General features: G+C 42.5%; 1 protein-coding gene and 1 long non-coding RNA gene across 6 annotated transcripts in view; one reads left to right on the top strand and one right to left on the bottom strand.

Moving 5' to 3' along the window:
* The window catches only part of STXBP5 (syntaxin binding protein 5), a 165,990-nt gene extending 165,565 nt beyond the window's left edge, over positions 1-425 (bottom strand). For all 5 annotated transcript variants that reach the window (XR_016395246.1, XM_022558713.2, XM_022558722.2 and 2 more), the window contains exon 1: positions 153-425. Coding sequence is in view for 4 of the 5 variants with exons in the window: in XM_022558713.2 (XP_022414421.1) it covers positions 153-308 (156 nt within the window). In the remaining variant the exon portion in view is untranslated. The remainder of the gene's footprint in view (positions 1-152) is intronic.
* Positions 256-16,700, top strand: part of LOC115802050 (uncharacterized) — a 456,956-nt gene continuing 440,511 nt past the window's right edge. The window contains exon 1 of the long non-coding RNA XR_016395247.1: positions 256-344. This is a non-coding gene — a long non-coding RNA (uncharacterized LOC115802050). The remainder of the gene's footprint in view (positions 345-16,700) is intronic.

Raw genomic sequence — 16,700 nt, 5'->3', positions numbered from 1 at the left:
CCAAAATAGCCCACCAAGCAAAGTGTGCTAGAGGAGCGAGACCTTTATTCGAGGTATGATTATTATTGGCGTTCTATCCCTCGACTCGTGTGTAAAGCCTGAGTTGCCCCTAAAACGACCCCGATTTTCGCGGGTCTGCGCGCTCCGTTCACCTTGCACAGCTGAAAGTGCTCGGACTGGAGCGTTTCCTGGATCTCGGGCTCCCGGTTCCCAGGCGGGTGCTGCTGCTGCAGCTGCTGCTGTTGCGAGGCCGAAGACGAGCCGGCGGTCAGGCCGTCCAGCACCTTCCTGATGTTGAATTTCCTCATGGTCTCGGCGGGGTCCCCCGCAGCCCGGGAGGAGAGGTAAGAGGCGTCCCCAGGCGGGGGGGAACCAGCCCGGGCCGAAGGCAGCTTCGACCGAGGACGCGGAGGTGTGGGACAGAGTGTCAGTGTGAGGGGAAGGAGGCAGCTGGGGAGAAGCAAAAGATACTCCGAGCAGGATATACTGCGACGGGAGAACCGCGGCCGCCAGAACCCCGAGCGCCGACCCCTCTTCCTCCGAGGCCGCCGCTGCTCGCCGCGGCTGCTGCGGCGCCGCTTGAGCCGCCGCCGCCGCCGCCGACTCGCTCCGCGGCCCGGCGGCACAGCAGTGGCAGCGGCGCCCCGAGCCCGCTCCGCCTAGCCTCACCTGGCGGCGGGCTGACTCTGCGCCGCGCCGCCGCCCCGGCTCGCCCCCGCCGCCGCCGAGTCCATGGCCCGCGGCCCCGCCGCCCACCCGGGCCCCGCAGTCCCTCGGCGCTTCCTCCCGCTCCTGCTTCTCCTCCTCCCGGGGTTCGCCGGTTCTCCGTCCGCCGCCGCCGCCGCTCGGCCTCCCGGCCGTTCAGCGCCGCTGCCCGCCGGCCATGGCACGCAGGGCGCCCGGGGTGGGTCCCAGAGCTCTCCGCTTCGCTCCTCCGAGGCTGGCTCAGCCCGCCCTCGCTCCTTCAGAGCCCCGGCTGCCCACCTCAGGCTCCGCCGCCGCCCGCGCTCCCGCCCGGCCGCTCCCTCTCGCCTGATAGGGCGCCTCGGCACACGGCACCAACGCCCGCTCGGAGCAGCAGCGGCAGCCTCGGTTACAGCACCGGCCGCGGCGGTGGCGGCAGCTGGGCCTCGGCGGAGCCGGGCTGCTGAGCATGCGCACCGCTCGTACCCACCCCCTCCTCAGCCACCGGAGTGGAGCTGGGGTTTAAATTATCCTCTGCGAAAATCCCAGACCGTGGCTAAATTTCTCCCATCTCAATCGCCTTGCCAGAGGATGCAGCTGCTTTTCCTGCAGCTGGGAGAGTAAAAATGTTGATGACTAACAAGCAGCAGGAATCCTTTATTTCAAAATCGGTCATTGAAGCGGGGGTTTATATTCTCACCCTTTAATGAGGCACACACTCCCGGCTGCTGGCTACAATATTATTGTTGTTGCTTTATTGATGGGCTTTGTTTTGGATTGATTTGGATTTGGATTTTGAAAAACAGCGTCTAGACAACGGTTATGTCTGTGGCAAGGGGATGACAGACTTAGAAAGGGTACCAGGAAAGATGAACCTAGAAAGGGAAAAATGAATTCTTTCCTGTAGCTGTTACTGTTGGTAGGATGAAAGCATGGCCAATGGCAGGTAGCTGCTAGAATGGGAAGAGGATGCCAAAGGGAAACGGCTCCAGGGCTGGGTGTTTGCCCCGACCAGTGACACGCCAGCCCTGGATTCAGTCCGCACGCTAGCGTGGGTGGAGATGCGAGCGGGAGCGAGGGTGGAAGTAAACACAGCGCGGACACTCAGACCTTCAATCCGCCCGGTAATGCTGATTATCCACTAAGTAATCCCCAGTAGCTTCTCCACTCTTGCAAGGGGAAAGGAGGGAAGAATGAAGTTTTCGCTCAAACCTTTCCACTGCTTCACTGTCACAATCCCACTTGGATGCTTAGAGACAAATATCTGTCTCGAGTTTGAAAAGGAGAAGAGATTAATTATGCGGGTACCCTTTCCCGAGAGTGAGTTCAACAAGGAAAGGTGGATGGGAAGCAGAGGTACTTGATTAGGAAGGATGTAGAAACTAAGGAAAACGTAAAGCAGTATGCAAGCGCATAAAGACTAACTCTAATTCGTGGGGAGGGGCTGGAGAGGAAGGATACTCTCCTAGGCTACTAACTCCCTGTCCCTGACGGCTCTGAGCTACTGAGGGCTTTCTGAAGCCTAATCAGAAGTGCCCGCCCTCTACTTTGTGATTGGCCGCCTACTGCCCTGCGCAGGGAAATTTTCGTCACAGTATTGGTTGATGTGACAGGCTTTCAAGAACCGTCAGCAAACCAACCACGACTGGGCCTCAGGGATTTCGGCAAACGTAGTTCTCTGTGGAGCTTCCGCATCAAAGGGCGATGGCTTACGCGTGGAACTTAGAAAATTGTTTTGTGTTTTAATTTTTACTGAATTACAAAGTTAATTCACTAGGTGTAACGAGCGATAAACCAGATTTGAAGATTTTTCTCAGGCTATTTCCAAGTGGCTCTGGGATTTTTGTTTACCAGTTTAGTCCTCTGAAACACATTTTATTGAGTGTGAGACATTGTGCTACGTACTGAAGACGCAAAATGCAACTCTTACTTTCAACAAGCTCCCTAGTCAAAAGGTGGCAAACCTCATGTAAATCAGTAATTGTGGATAGATGTGATGAGCTCATTGAGGGCATCACGCAAGAGGAATGCAGAGGGTAAATTAATTGGCCGGAAAAGGCCCGGCGATGGTGAATTCACCATAGTTCAGTCCAGGTGAGGAGGAGTCGACCAGGTGAAGAGGAGGGAGAAGAGCATTGGAAAGCAGCTGGGAGGTGATCATAATTACCTGGGGAGCTTTTTAAAAATACAAATGCCTCCATAGGGGTAAATTGCAAAACAGAGAGATCACTTCCCCGCAGAAGATTATGATCCACCTTTTCATCTAGTTTGAAAATAAATCTGTTGGATGATTTGTCATCATTGGATTATGAAACCCTTTGGAGAAGGGACAATTTCTTGCTGAAAGGCCTTGTGGTAGAGTGGAAAAATCCTAGGCTTTGTTGTCTGCCAGATATGGATTTCAATCCAGACGGTGGTAATGTGGGCAACCTTGGGCAAATTCCTTACTGTTCCTAAGGGTCAGATTCCTCATGTGAAAAATAAGGTTAATACTACCTGCTTCCTAGGGTTTTGGAGGATAAACTAGGGAAAAATGTAAAGTTTGCATTACATTAGTTACACATAGTAGAATGGAAAAACTACTATCAGTGTCCTTGGGGTGAAAGGAACTTCAACAGATCACCAATATAAGCCAGTCCCGCCTTTTTGACTTGTGGAGTTTTGTTTTGATTTTCATACCTCATCCCTCTCATCAGATTATGAACTCATTGTGGCATTCCCAAAACTTTGGTTCATAGAGGAAACGTAGAATTTAAGATGAATATGGAGCGTATCTGCTACTGTAGGTTAGCTTTGTGAGCTTGCTGTCTATCTTCTCCTAGCTCAGAGACATATCCAGAATTCTGTTAGGTAAAAAAAGAAAAACAATGCTCCCAAATATCTACCTTTATGATGGCAAAGATAAAATAATGGATCCTCAAACTCATGATTTTTCTTGTCAGTTTAAATTGATCAATTGATTTTTAAATTAGGATTTTAATTTAGAATTAAAATTAATTAGGAATTTAAACTCTAAAATAAAATGACTAAAAATTCAATAATTTGTATTATTCCTTTTAAAATTTAGCACATAGCATACCCATAGTATTTACCCATAGTAATCTCTCAACAAAATTTTATTTATTTATTTTTGTTTTGTTTTCATGAGTGAATCAGTGTGCTGATTCAAAACAATTTAATAGATTTCTGCCTTTGGGTAAGTGACATTCTCCCAAATGGAATTCTTTCTTACCTGCTTTCTTACTTGATATTGTAGCCTTCTTTCACTGTCATTTTTATCTTATACTCACAATTTTCCCTACAGTTAAGAGGCTACTGCAGTAATCCAGCATGGAAATGGTGGCTTAGAGTGGAATGGTATGTGGTGAGAAAGGGTCAGACTCTGGATTATACTTTAATGGTAGAGCCAAGAGGATTTGCTGACAGGATGGTGGGTATCAGAGAAAGAGAAGAGGCAAGGATGATGCCCCCATTTTTGGTCTGAGCATTTAGAAGAGTGACGTTACAATGTAATTTCCACATTTATGACTCCTGGATAATCTCCAGTTACCATTCGTACCTGAGTGGACTCGACAAATATCATCAGCTAAATAAACAAGCCTTGTCTGGGGAAAAACAGGATTCACTACGTTGTGACCTTCGTTGTCAAGCTCTAGCCTTTTAGAAAAATGGATCAGGCAGATATTAATGAGCCTTCATTATTCCATAGATTACCTCTATCACTATTTAATATTATTTGTAAGAGTATCATTAAACTAAATACAAAAATGCCTAGCAAAAGTCAGTAAATTAAAGGGAAGAGAAAATTCCAGAAGTGCAAAACAAAACAAATTGAACCAAATGAGCATTTAAGCATAAGATATGAGGCATTCAGTAATATAAGCGAAAAATACTGTCAGATTCTTAAAACTTTGAAACTGGGCAATCAGGATTTCCTCAGTAAATTCTCAAATATTTCAAATTCTCTTTCTACAATGGGAACAATATTCCTACAATGGGGACCATATTTGAGGTGAGGAATAACGCTCCCAGAATTTTTAATTTCAGTATCTTATTTTAGGATTTAAATCTTGTTGTAAATGACTTCTTATATTTGATTTGTGGACTGAAGAGCTAATGACAAAGTTTGTACTTTATGCAATTAATGAAGTACAAATTTAATTATACTGTGTATAATATTGAATATACACTGTATAATATACATTTAGTATACTGTGGAAACTGAATAAACTTTGAAAAGCTGTTAAAGTTGATATTTTGTTCCACCCCCAACACCAGTGCTCCCTTCTTCTCCACCCCAGCTGTCCCCTGTCTCCAAATATGCCCCGCCCAACATACACACACAAAAGAGAATAAATTGTATATGATAATACTTCTGAAAAGTATTCCTTAGGGGAGGTCAAGCACACCAAGTGTGATTCTGAGGGAATTGTCAGGCCACACTTTAAATAAAAAATTAAACGCTACTCAGCACACAGGTCGATAGTCAAGTGCAAGCATGCTAACAGAGAACTGAACCCTCTTTCCCTCAGAGAGAATCACTTGACAGGGCAGCCCAGTGAGATGGTGTCAGTTGCGGTTGGCTGATAGGACAGGGCCTTCCGTCTCTGGCGCTGAGGCTAGACACAGCTGTGTCACATGTCTCAGCCATCTGGCTGTAGAACTCTTAGATGCCAACTCTCCTTTCTCTCTGGTTAATCCTAAAGACCTGAGAAATCAAAAGGAATCAAAGCAGAAACCTTAACATAAGGAGAGTGGGAGCAACCCTCTCTCCAAGGACCCATCAAGAGTCAAGAGAATAATACCAACAATGAAAATATGCAAGGGATACTTACTAAGTGTGGGAGGATGTATATAGAAGATGGGTAAGCATAGTCTCAATACAAGAGATGGAGCTCCTCAAAATAGGACCAGGTATCTAGCTTTAGACTCAGAATGGACTCCTTGCCTGTGTTTTTAATAAACACCACACACTTAGTCCAACACCCATGTGCCTACAAATCTGTAGTTGTAGTATCTGCTCCCCTCAACTCTGGGTCAAACAAGTTTAACCTTTAGGTAACCTCTGGCCTCCTGGTCATCTGCTCTTTTTATATTACCCTGTTATTCTATTTTCATACACCTGTGGTCACAATTCTACCTCCAGTGGCCACTGTCCTGTTCCTGGTTCTATGACCAATGACACAAACTAAGTTCCTTCAGGCATGCAATTTTTAATGAAAAATCTCTGTTAAATAACCTACTAACATGTTAGTAAACCAAAATGCTACTAAAGTCAGTATACAAGATATTAACTGTACCCCAAATAAAACTGAGCCTTTTAATTTTCAGCACAATAACACACACACACACACACACACACACACACACACACACACACACCCCTAGCTCCCAAAGCCTTGGGGAACCATTTAGATCTTTCTTGAGTGATTTCTTAAGATAACCTTTGAAGGATGATGAAATACTTAGGACGACTGCCCCAGAATTCTCTTCACCTATTTATAACCCCCCCCAACTCTTCCCCACCTCATGGCAGTTTTTCCAATACCCCAGATCCCTCTCTCCTTAGAAAGCCCAGCCTTTGCTGGATAACTTACTATCTCTGAATTCCCCCTCCTCAAACCTCTTGACATTTTCTTCTCTATATACTTTCTTGTGTAGCAGCCTCAATCCCCTCTCTCTGACACTCAGCTCATATTCTCAGTTAATCAGGAAAAAAAAAAAAAAAGAGTGAAGAGCCCAGAAGCACAAAGAATACTCTTCACAAGGAAAGGACAAGAAATGTGACTAGGTACACTTGAGTGGTTTAGTTCTATTTGTTCCTGGCTCATGAATACATCCAGAGAGATAATAATCATGATGTTGGGGACACAAAATGTCTAAAGTCTGTAAAGAGTGAAACAGAAGTGTGCTGTCCTAGTACAGTTTCAGAAACAGGATCAGGAATCTGCATCCTGCCGCTTGTGTGTATCTGCCAGCAGGGTGATGATTAGTATCCCATTCCGCAAACATTTGCTCTGTGCCCACTGGGTGACAGCTACTTTGCTGGGTGTTGTGGGAAATACAAACACAACCCAACCTGCTTGTGGCACTCAATAAGATGGCAATACAGTGATAAAGAAGCAAAATCCCTAAAAGGAGCGACAAGCATCAATGTCAAATGCATCTTTTGATTCTCCTGAGGATTATTACCTTGTATCATTTCAAAGTCTCCATACTGATAGCGCTCTCCCTTTGGGTATGTATTCATCATCATGGTGCCTGGCTCCAGAGGACGGGCTACCATGGAAGCAGCACCTGGGGTTGGGAAGCATGAAGGTGGAGGAGGAAAGACACTGGAATCACTCCCTTCTCTATTATTCATCCAAAACCTCCAACTACTCCCACTACGTTTCGTCCAGACCAGCATGACCTAAATATTTCCACCAAGACTTAATCTTGTTCAGCCGGCCCCAAACGCAACTTCCCTTCCTTTGTTTCCTCATAACTATAACTAGGATGTAACCCCAAGGCGTGGCTCCCCTACTGGGGTAAGTGGAAGTTCTCACTTATGCACACAGGTTAGTTCCTATTTACCCTTCAACGTGGAGAGATGAGCCTCTTTTGATTTTTGTAGGCATAAAATAAGTGATGACTCCTTTCAGCCCAGGCCTGTAGGAAGACAGGGAAGGAGGATAACAGGCTTTTCTTTGCTCCACATTTTTTTAGCAGTTTGAATGACTGCACTTTTGAGAGGCCAGTGGAAACAAAGATCAAGTCTGAGACTATCAGTGAAACAAGAAACTTTTACTTTGTGAGGATGAAAGCAACACTATAAGGATTTTAGTAACATCTTGGGTCACATCTATTGCTAGTAATATTCTCTGTCTCTGTGCTGTTTCAAATGATTCATATGCAGTTTTCAGTCACGAGGTTTTCCTCTGACTTAATCAAGGATTTGTCCAGCATCCTGTAACAGCATCTAACCTTAGTAACCTGTAGTTTGCCTACAATGCAGTGCATGACATCGATGCATAAATTCCTCTGCAGTGTCCACCTCTTAATCTGCTCTTAAATGAGAAATGTTCTGCTTATTCATGATGAGAGAGTTTGTTAAATTCAGGGAATTGAGAAGGAAGTTCCACGATAGCATTATCACAGTTCACCAGCCTAGTGGTTTCCTTAAAGAAGCGTCTCACTACAGTTGAAGCTTAGAGCAGAGGTACCCATCTGGTGATAATGTTGTGTTAATGGGTAACCTACTTGGGAAGCTCTGCTGCTTCTTTTAACTATTCAGATACGCAGAGCTGATGCTCACTCTTGTATTTCTATTCCTTATGTCCTGGCAGAGAAGAGAGGGCTCGACCACTTAGGCAGGCATACCTGGATTCTGTCACTGACTAGGTAGTGTCAGACTAGTCACTTAAGTGTTCATTTCCTCATGTGTAAAATACAACCCAAGTAGAGGGTTGTAAGATGAGAGACAAAAAGTATAAAGTTCCTAGCTCAAAACCTGTCACGTACATTGAAATTAAATGGTAGCTATTAAAGTCATTCTCTGTGACATCTGTAGCTAACTCTCTAGGTTATCTTATTCTGTTCTTGTGACTTCAATGTTATCTAAACGTTGATGACTCCCAAATTTGTATGCCTGTTTCAAACCTTTCCCCTGAACTCCGGATGTGATTCATATATGCCTCTTTGACATCTCCACTTGGATATCCAAAAGGCATCTACAATTTTACTGTCCAAGCTGAATTCTTCACTTCCAACCACAAGCTATACCTTACACCCCCAACAATCTTCCTTTCATCTGTTCATGGTCACTGTCCTCCCAGATGTGCAGGCCCATAAAAGTAAACTGGGACCACCTACTTCCCAAGCCTCCCCCGCCACACACACACACACACACACACACCACATATCTCTATTTCAAGTTTACCAGGAAATCATCAGCACTATCTTTTCAAGATATTCATATATTAAGAATTTGACAAATTCTCACAACTTCCACCTTCATGTTTTAGTCCAGGCCTGAATAATTTTTCATCTGGATTATTACAGTATATACCAAACTAACCCCTCTCATCTATTCTAAAAAGAGTGATCAATTTAAAATGTAAGTCTGATTATGTCAGTTCTGTACTCAGCCTCCTCCAGTGGTTTCCTGTCTCACTCTGAGTAAAGGTCAAAGTTCTATACAGTGGCCTGTAAAGGCCCTGCAGGGTCCTATCCCACTCTCTTCATCCTTATCTCCTCTCCTGCTCCACTGGTTCACTCACCTTAGCCACACTTGCTTTCTTGCTATTCCTTGAACACAACAGGCGCACTTGTGCCTTAGGGCTTTGCCTTTGTTATTTCTTCTGCATAAACCAGGAGTGAGCAAATGTTTTCTTTAATGGGCCAGAGAGTAAATATTTTCAGTTCTATGGATCACAGACAGCTTCAGTCACAATGACTCAACCCTGCCAATATAGCACAAAAGCCGCCATAGACAATTAACCTCAGAGCGTGGCTGTGTTCCAATAAAACTTTATTTACATAGACAGGTAGTGGGCTGAATTTAGCCAACCTCTGACCTCTGGCCAATATTTCTCTTTCCCCAGATATTTGTGTGATCCATTTCCACATTTTACCCCCTCCCTCCCTCCCAAACACACACACACACACACACACACACACACACACACACGCACCACCCCGGTACTTCCCATCTGCACTCCAGACCCCTTACCCTGTCTTATTTTTCCACCTTTTTGTAAGGGACTTCTAGTTCCTTGTGAATTAACTTTAATATTTTCTCTTATTAATTCTAAAGTGATCAAGTTTTAGAGTAGCACAAAACTCTATCTAGCTGTAAACCCTCATCGTCTCCCACAGAAAGCCTTGGCATCTCCAGATATAATGGAATGAGTGTTTCTTACACCTGAGTGGAGAATTGGGGTGCTATTCACCTGAAAAGGAGCTTTAGGGGTCATAGAATTTGGAATGAGGGAGTGGGGCTCACCCCAAAATAGAAGCCCAAACAGTCCTGGCAGAGCAAAGCCCATTACCTGACACACTATCCATTTATTTGTAAGGGACTTCGTTTTCATCTCTGCTGTGCCCCTGGGGCATAGAACAGTTGACTGAGATAGAATGAATCAATGGGCTCTGGGCCGGAAGGCAGGAGTTCCTTCCAGTTTCTAGTATAAAAGCCAAATAACCCTTTAGCATATCACTTAACCCCTCAGGTTATGAATGTCCCTTTGTGAAATGGGGAAAAGATAAGACATGCTATAGAGATCAAATTAAATAGTAAATGCCAACAAGCCAAAACCAAAAAAAAAAAAAAAAAAGGTAATAGAAATGTAAGTTTTGTTTGTTAGTACATTGCACACTAATCTCTTTTAGGAAAAATGTAAGTATGTTTCAAATCAAAGAACTTTGACTTATTCAGAGTTCTAAATGACCAAAGTAGTGTCCTCTTTAGGTCATTTTCTCTGTTTCAAACTTTGTATATAGAGGAAAAAAGTTGAAATCTTCAAGAGTTGTTTGAAGATTCAATCTAACTAATTTCCTTTTTTCCCAAACATTCCTTCATTACCGAAACATCTACTACAGAGATCAGGCAGAGGTGATTATTTGGGCCTCCATTTTGTGATTTAAGAACTAAAAGTTTTCAAATTTTAATCAGTTAAATCTAGAGTTGTATCACTGACCCATTTGTTTCTCAGTAATTTGATTTACAAGCTGTGATTTATATTTATAGGATTTTTTAAATAGAAAGATCATATGCCAGAATATTATTGTCTAATGTTTATGACTTCTAGTTCCTTGTGAATTAATTCTCATACTGGCTCTTACTAATTCTAAAGTGATCAAGTTTCAGAGAAGCACAAAACTCTACCCAGCTGCAAACCCTCATGTTCTCCCATAGAAAGCCTTGGCCTCTCCAGATCCAGTGGAATGAGCATTTCTTATACCTGGGTGGAGAATTGGGTGCTATTTGCCAGGAAAGTAGCTTCAGGGGTCAGAAAACTTTGAATGAGAGATTGAGGCTAACCAAAAAATGGAAGCCAAAACAATTCTGGCAGAGTAAAGTCCATTTTGCCCGATGCCCCTGAGCATGAATTGTTATGTCCAATTAGCACTCGTAGGATCTGAGATTTTCTTGGCTGCCATACAACTCATATTGCTGCTTTGATGGCAGCCAAATAATTATCCAGGAGGATATTTGGGAAACGGACAGAGATCCCCAAAAGAGCTTATTTAAAACATGATTATTATAGCAGCAGGCACAAAGTTCACGGTGTACAAGAAAGTGAAACTTCCTTCATCTTCAAATGCTAAAATTATTTCCTGACTTGAAGCCCACCCTCCATTTTTTTGAACCTGATGTAGAAAATTAGTCTTGTCACATCAGGTAAACTAAGGGCTTTTTCAACCGTAAGCTTGTAAACTCAGTCATTCCAAGGTGTTTGCTTTTTTGTTCCCCTCTCTCAACGCTGCCCTGGTGGAGAAAGAGAAGTGTCAACTTCTCAGCCTTGGTTTGACTTGCCAGGTCTTCAGCACAGGAAATAAATCACAGTCCTTCAAAGGGCAAAGAGATGGTCCTAGGAGGCCAACTCTACTCCCTGCAGATGACAGTCTGCTGAGATGTAGCCATGGACTCAACAGATTTCCAGGGGGGAGTGCCCATGCCATATCCATCTAATATGAACTCCCTTTGTCCAGTTGTGAGACTCAAACCAGGGGACCTTTCTTCAGCCTTCTCATGCCTACTGTCCTGCTATCTTTTTTTTTTGTTTATTTTTTTTCATAATAGCTGAGAATATTTCTTTTTTTAATTTATTTTTATCCTGCTATCTTTTTACTTTACTGGATTCACCAACCAGATGGGGGTGGGTGCTTTCTTTTCTGGGGAGCTTACAGTTTCCCTGGACCTCACCTAGAACAGAATGTTACTGAACTCAGGTTCAGCTGCTCGCCGTTCGAAAGCCAATACTCGAGAAGCAAGTGTTGGTTGGAAAAGGAAAAGATTGCTTTATTCAGGAGGCCAGCAACCTGGGGAGAAGGCAGACTCATGTCCCAGAACCAACTCTGAAGATTCTGCTCAGCCATGAAAGTTTTTAAAGGGAAAAGGGAAATAATCTTAGTAAATCATTAAGTTAGGGGGTCAGATTCTCACCATCTCCCATTGTGTGCTTATTGACTTCTTGTGATCTTTTTTTAGATTCTATCTTGTTCACACAGTCTGCTCTCCAGATTACTGAAGGGGAAGCTGGGGAAAATATCTGTTAATCACTTTTTCTTCATTTCTACTTCTTTAATCTAAGAAAAGGATCAACAGGTTATGTGAGGCATTGTGTGAGCAAAATATTTGAAAGGTTGGTTAAGCATGGGGGCCTCTCATGTAAAAGATAGTTAAGATAGGGACTTCCCTGGTGGCGCAGTGGTTAAGAACCTGCCTGCCAATGCAGGGGACATGGGTTTGATCCCTGGTCCAGGAAGATCCCACATGCCATGGAGCACCTAAGCCCGTGTGCCACAACTACTGAGCCTGTGCTCTAGAGCCCATGAGCCACAACTACTGAAGCCCGCACGCCTAGAGACCATGCTCTGCAACAAGAGAAGCCACCGCACTGAGAAGCCACAATGAAGAGTAGCCCCCGCTTGCCACAACCAGACAAAGCCTACACACAGCAACGAAGACCCATCACAGTCAAAATATAAATAAATAAATAAATTAATTAATATTTTTAAAAATTAGCTAAGATATAGCTTTACTAAAGTGACAAGGCAAAGGGTCTCCTGCAAAGAGCTGCTTCCTGCAAAGAGCTTTTTATAAATCCCCACTGTTAGACATGATTCCATTTCTATGGGATTAGGGGTGAAGGTTCATCTTCTGTAACTTCTTCATGCTGACATAGGGCACCATATTCTTAGAGTGGAAGATGTCGACATGGGTCTGCAGCATCTCTCTGCTGACAGTTTTAGTTGCCCGCTTACATATATGGGCAGAACAAGCCACGGTTATTTTGATGCCCACAAAGATGCAGATTATTATGAGCAATAGTGTTAATCCCATTCTCTTGAAGCCAGTTCTCGGAATTGTGCTAGCCATAGATTCAGTGCTGCTCAAGAGGGAGCAGCTTATGTCATAGCTTTAGCCTGGTCATCATGCAGTTAGCTTTTTCCCTCTAGTGGCAGTTATAGTATCTGTAAAACAACTCAGGAATGTGCATCAGACAGGAATTTAAGATTCTGTGACTGTATTGTCCTAATCATTAACTGCTTGAGCCTGCTCTTTCGTGACTCAGGGGAAGCCTGGGATACCTCAGCTTTTCTACAAACAAGAGGTAGGGGACACGGAGGGACCTTTGTACTTGGAGGGGCCCTGCAGGGTTCTGCTCAGATTCAAGAAGGCACACGTTCTCCACTTGTGGATCATCAAACTTAAAGGGAGTGAAAGGAGAAAGAAGATACTTGAAAAGATGGTTATGTTTGTGTGGTGCCCTTGCCCAACTCTGCACTCCATCTGAGGATGTGGGAGGAGTAGGGCTCCCCAGGCTTACACCTAACTCTTCAACCCTTCCTTCCTACCCTTCTCATGTCTGTATGGGGAGGGCAGAAAAAACAGACAGAATTCCTTTTTCTTCCCTTCATCACTTTTGTCTGCCTCTTAAATCTTGCTTTTTAAAATTTAAGTTTAAAAATTAAGATGTCTTGTTTGATAGCCAGCAAATTTTTCACAATCTCCCAATGGACCAAACAGGAATCCACATCTGAGCCTAAAAGCAGGAGGGTGGTTAGAGGGGCAGACAATGAGTGAGAGAAAAATCATGTTGATTAATACCTCATTTTCCTTTTTTTTTTTTTACTGTCATCAAGCTCATTAACATACCCACTTGCTCATCCATATACCTTATTTTTTCTTTTAACATCTTTATTGGAGCATGATTGCTTTACAATGGTGTGTTAGTTTCTGCTTTATAACAAATTGAATCAGTTATACATATACATATGTTCCCATACCTATTACCTCTTGCGTCTCCCTCCCTCCCACCCTCCCCATGCCACCCCTCCAGGCGGTCACAAAGCACCGAGCTGATATCCCTGTGCTATGTGGCTGCTTCCCACTAGCTATCTACCTTACGTTTGGTAGTGTATATATGTCCATGCCACTCTCTCACTTCGTCCCAGCTTACCCTTCCCCCTCCCCATACCCACAAGTCCATTCTGTAGTAGGTCTGTGTCTTTATTCCCGTCTTACCTCTAGGTTCTTCATAACCTTTTTTTTTTTCTTAGATTCCATATATATGTGTTAGCATATGGTATTTGTCTTTCTCTTTCTGACTTACTTCACTCTGTATGACAGACTCTAGGTCCATCCACCTCACTACAAATAACTCAATTTCATTTCTTTTTATGGCTGAGTAATATTCCATTGTATATATGTGCCACATCTTCTTTATCCATTCATCCGATGATGGACACTTAGGTTGCTTCCATGTCCTGGCTATTGTAAACACAGCTGCAGTGAACATTTTGGTACATGACTCTTTTTGAATTATGGTTTTCTCAGGGTATATGCCCAGTAGTGGGATTGCTGGATCATATGGTAATTCTATTTTTAGTTTTTTAAGGCACCTCCATACTGTTCTCCATAGTGGCTGTATCAATTTACATTCCCACCAACAGTGCAGGAGGGTTCCCTTTTCTCCACAACCTCTCCAGCATTTATTGTTTCTAGATTTTTTGATGATGGCCATTCTGACCGGTGTGAGATGATACCTCATTGTAGTTTTGATTTGCATTTCTCTAATGATTAATGATGTTGAGCATTCTTTCATGTGTTTGTTGGCAATCTGTATATCTTCTTTGGAGAACTGTTTGTAGATGACATGATACTATACATAGAGAATCCTAAAGATGCTACCAGAAAACTGCTAGAGCTAATCAATGAATTTGGTAAAGTAGCAGGATGCAAAATTAATGCACAGAAATCTCTGGCATTCCTATACACTAATGATGAAAAATCTGAAAGTGAAATTAAGAAAACACTCCCATTTACCATTGCAACAAAAAGAATAAAACATCTAGAAATAAACCTACCTAAGGAGACAAAAGACCTGTATGCAGAAAATTATAAGACACTGATGAAAGAAATTAAAGATGATATAAATAGATGGAGAGATGTACCATATTCTTGGACTGGAAGAATCAACATTGTGAAAATGACTCTACTACCCAAAGCAATCTACAGATTCAATGCAATCCCTATCAAACTACCACTGGCATTTTTCACAGAACTAGAACCAAAAATTTCACAATTTGTATGGAAACACAAAAGACCCCAAATAGCCAAAGCAATCTTGAGAAAGAAAAATGGAGCTGGAGGAATCAGGCTCCATGACTTCAGACTGTACTACAAAGCTACAGTAATCAAGACAGTATGGTACTGGCACAAAAACAGAAATATAGGTCAATGGAACAGGATAGAAAGCCCAGAGATAAACCCACGCACATATGGTCACCTTATCTTTGATAAAGGAGGCAAGAATATACAATGGAGAAAAGACAGCCTCTTCAATAAGTGGTGCTGGGAAAACTGGACAGGTACCTGTAAAAGTATGAAATTAGAACACTCCCTAACACCATGCACAAAAATAAACTCAAAATGGATTAAAGACCTAAATGTAAGGCCAGACACTATCAAACTCTTAGAGGAAAACAGGCAGAACACTCTATGACATAAATCACAGCAAGATCCTTTTTGACCCACCTCCTAGAGAAATGGAAATAAAAACAAAAATAAACAAATGGGACCTAATGAAACTTAAAAGCTTTTGCACAGCAAAGGAACATAAACAAGACCAAAAGATAATCCTCAGAATGGGAGTAAATATTTGCAAATGAAGCAACTGACAAAGGATTAATCTCCAAAATTTACAAGCAGCTCATGCAGCTCAATAAAAAAAAAACAAACAACCCAATCCAAAAATGGGCAGAAGTCCTAAATACCTCATTTGTCTTATCCTACCATATTTCATTATATTCAACATCCTTGTGTTATTATTATTATTATTTTGGTGTAAGTTTTTATAAACTCTAGAAAGAAGTCATCAATTTTATTTTAAATTTTATCATAACAATCCCAAGAGTTAGTTATCCACATTCACCTTGGTTTTCTCCTACATACTTTGAAAAGTGTCACAGTTTTTTTTTTCTCCCTTTAGGGAAACATGTTGACATCCAGATTATCTAAAGTCATGGATTCAAGGTAAGGCAAGGGCTGCTGTCAGCAACATAAAATCACATAACATCCCACAATCCTTTTTGTTAAGAGACCAAGACACTCTGACATACGTTATCAATGTTAGATGACATTGCACAGTGCAGTAGTTTTTATATGAGACCCCAGCTCCTCCACATAACACGTCTGAACCTATGCTTCCCTGAAGAATTTAAGCCATCCACCTCTCTAGGGTTTACTATCCCCCTTGACCTTTACCTAAGGAAAGGAATAGTAGGTATAAATTTCAGAATTTATGACAAATGAGCATTATTTTTTTTCTCCATGTTTCAATTTCTGTCTCCCATTCCATTTTTAAAAACTATCACGTTATATGTTGTTTTAAAACATTTCGTCAAGTTTTTATATCCATTTATAACCTGTGGACATGATTAGAATTTAGGGGTATATTACACCTCATCAGTGAAAACTTCAAGATTCGAAATCAAAGTTTTAAGCCGCATCTATAGCAAATATTCTGTTAATTCACCTTGACTTTGTCTTTCCTCCCAGGTTTAATTAACCATTCTCCAGGAGTCACTTATCTTTTTACCAGGTTTTCATTTTATTTCACTTCAATTCACTTGTCCAAGTTGTTAGTTGATTTTCTACCCAGCTACTGGAATAAATGTCATTCCTCCTAGTATTTTACTATCTGTGCCTTTGTGATTTTCCTTTGTTGGCACTGACTTTTTATTTACTTTTTGTGATTCATGAATTTTCTAAATCGGTAACTTGGAAAATGTTGCATAGACTCTTG

This window comes from Delphinapterus leucas, chromosome 12 (assembly GCF_059928025.1).
Source record: "Delphinapterus leucas isolate spDelLeu-1000000601 "Yukka" chromosome 12, BTC_Dleu_Yukka2, whole genome shotgun sequence".
NCBI lineage: Eukaryota > Metazoa > Chordata > Mammalia > Artiodactyla > Monodontidae > Delphinapterus > Delphinapterus leucas.
The sequence above is the reverse complement of the archived record's forward strand: the minus strand, read 5'-3'. Positions and strand labels throughout refer to the sequence as shown.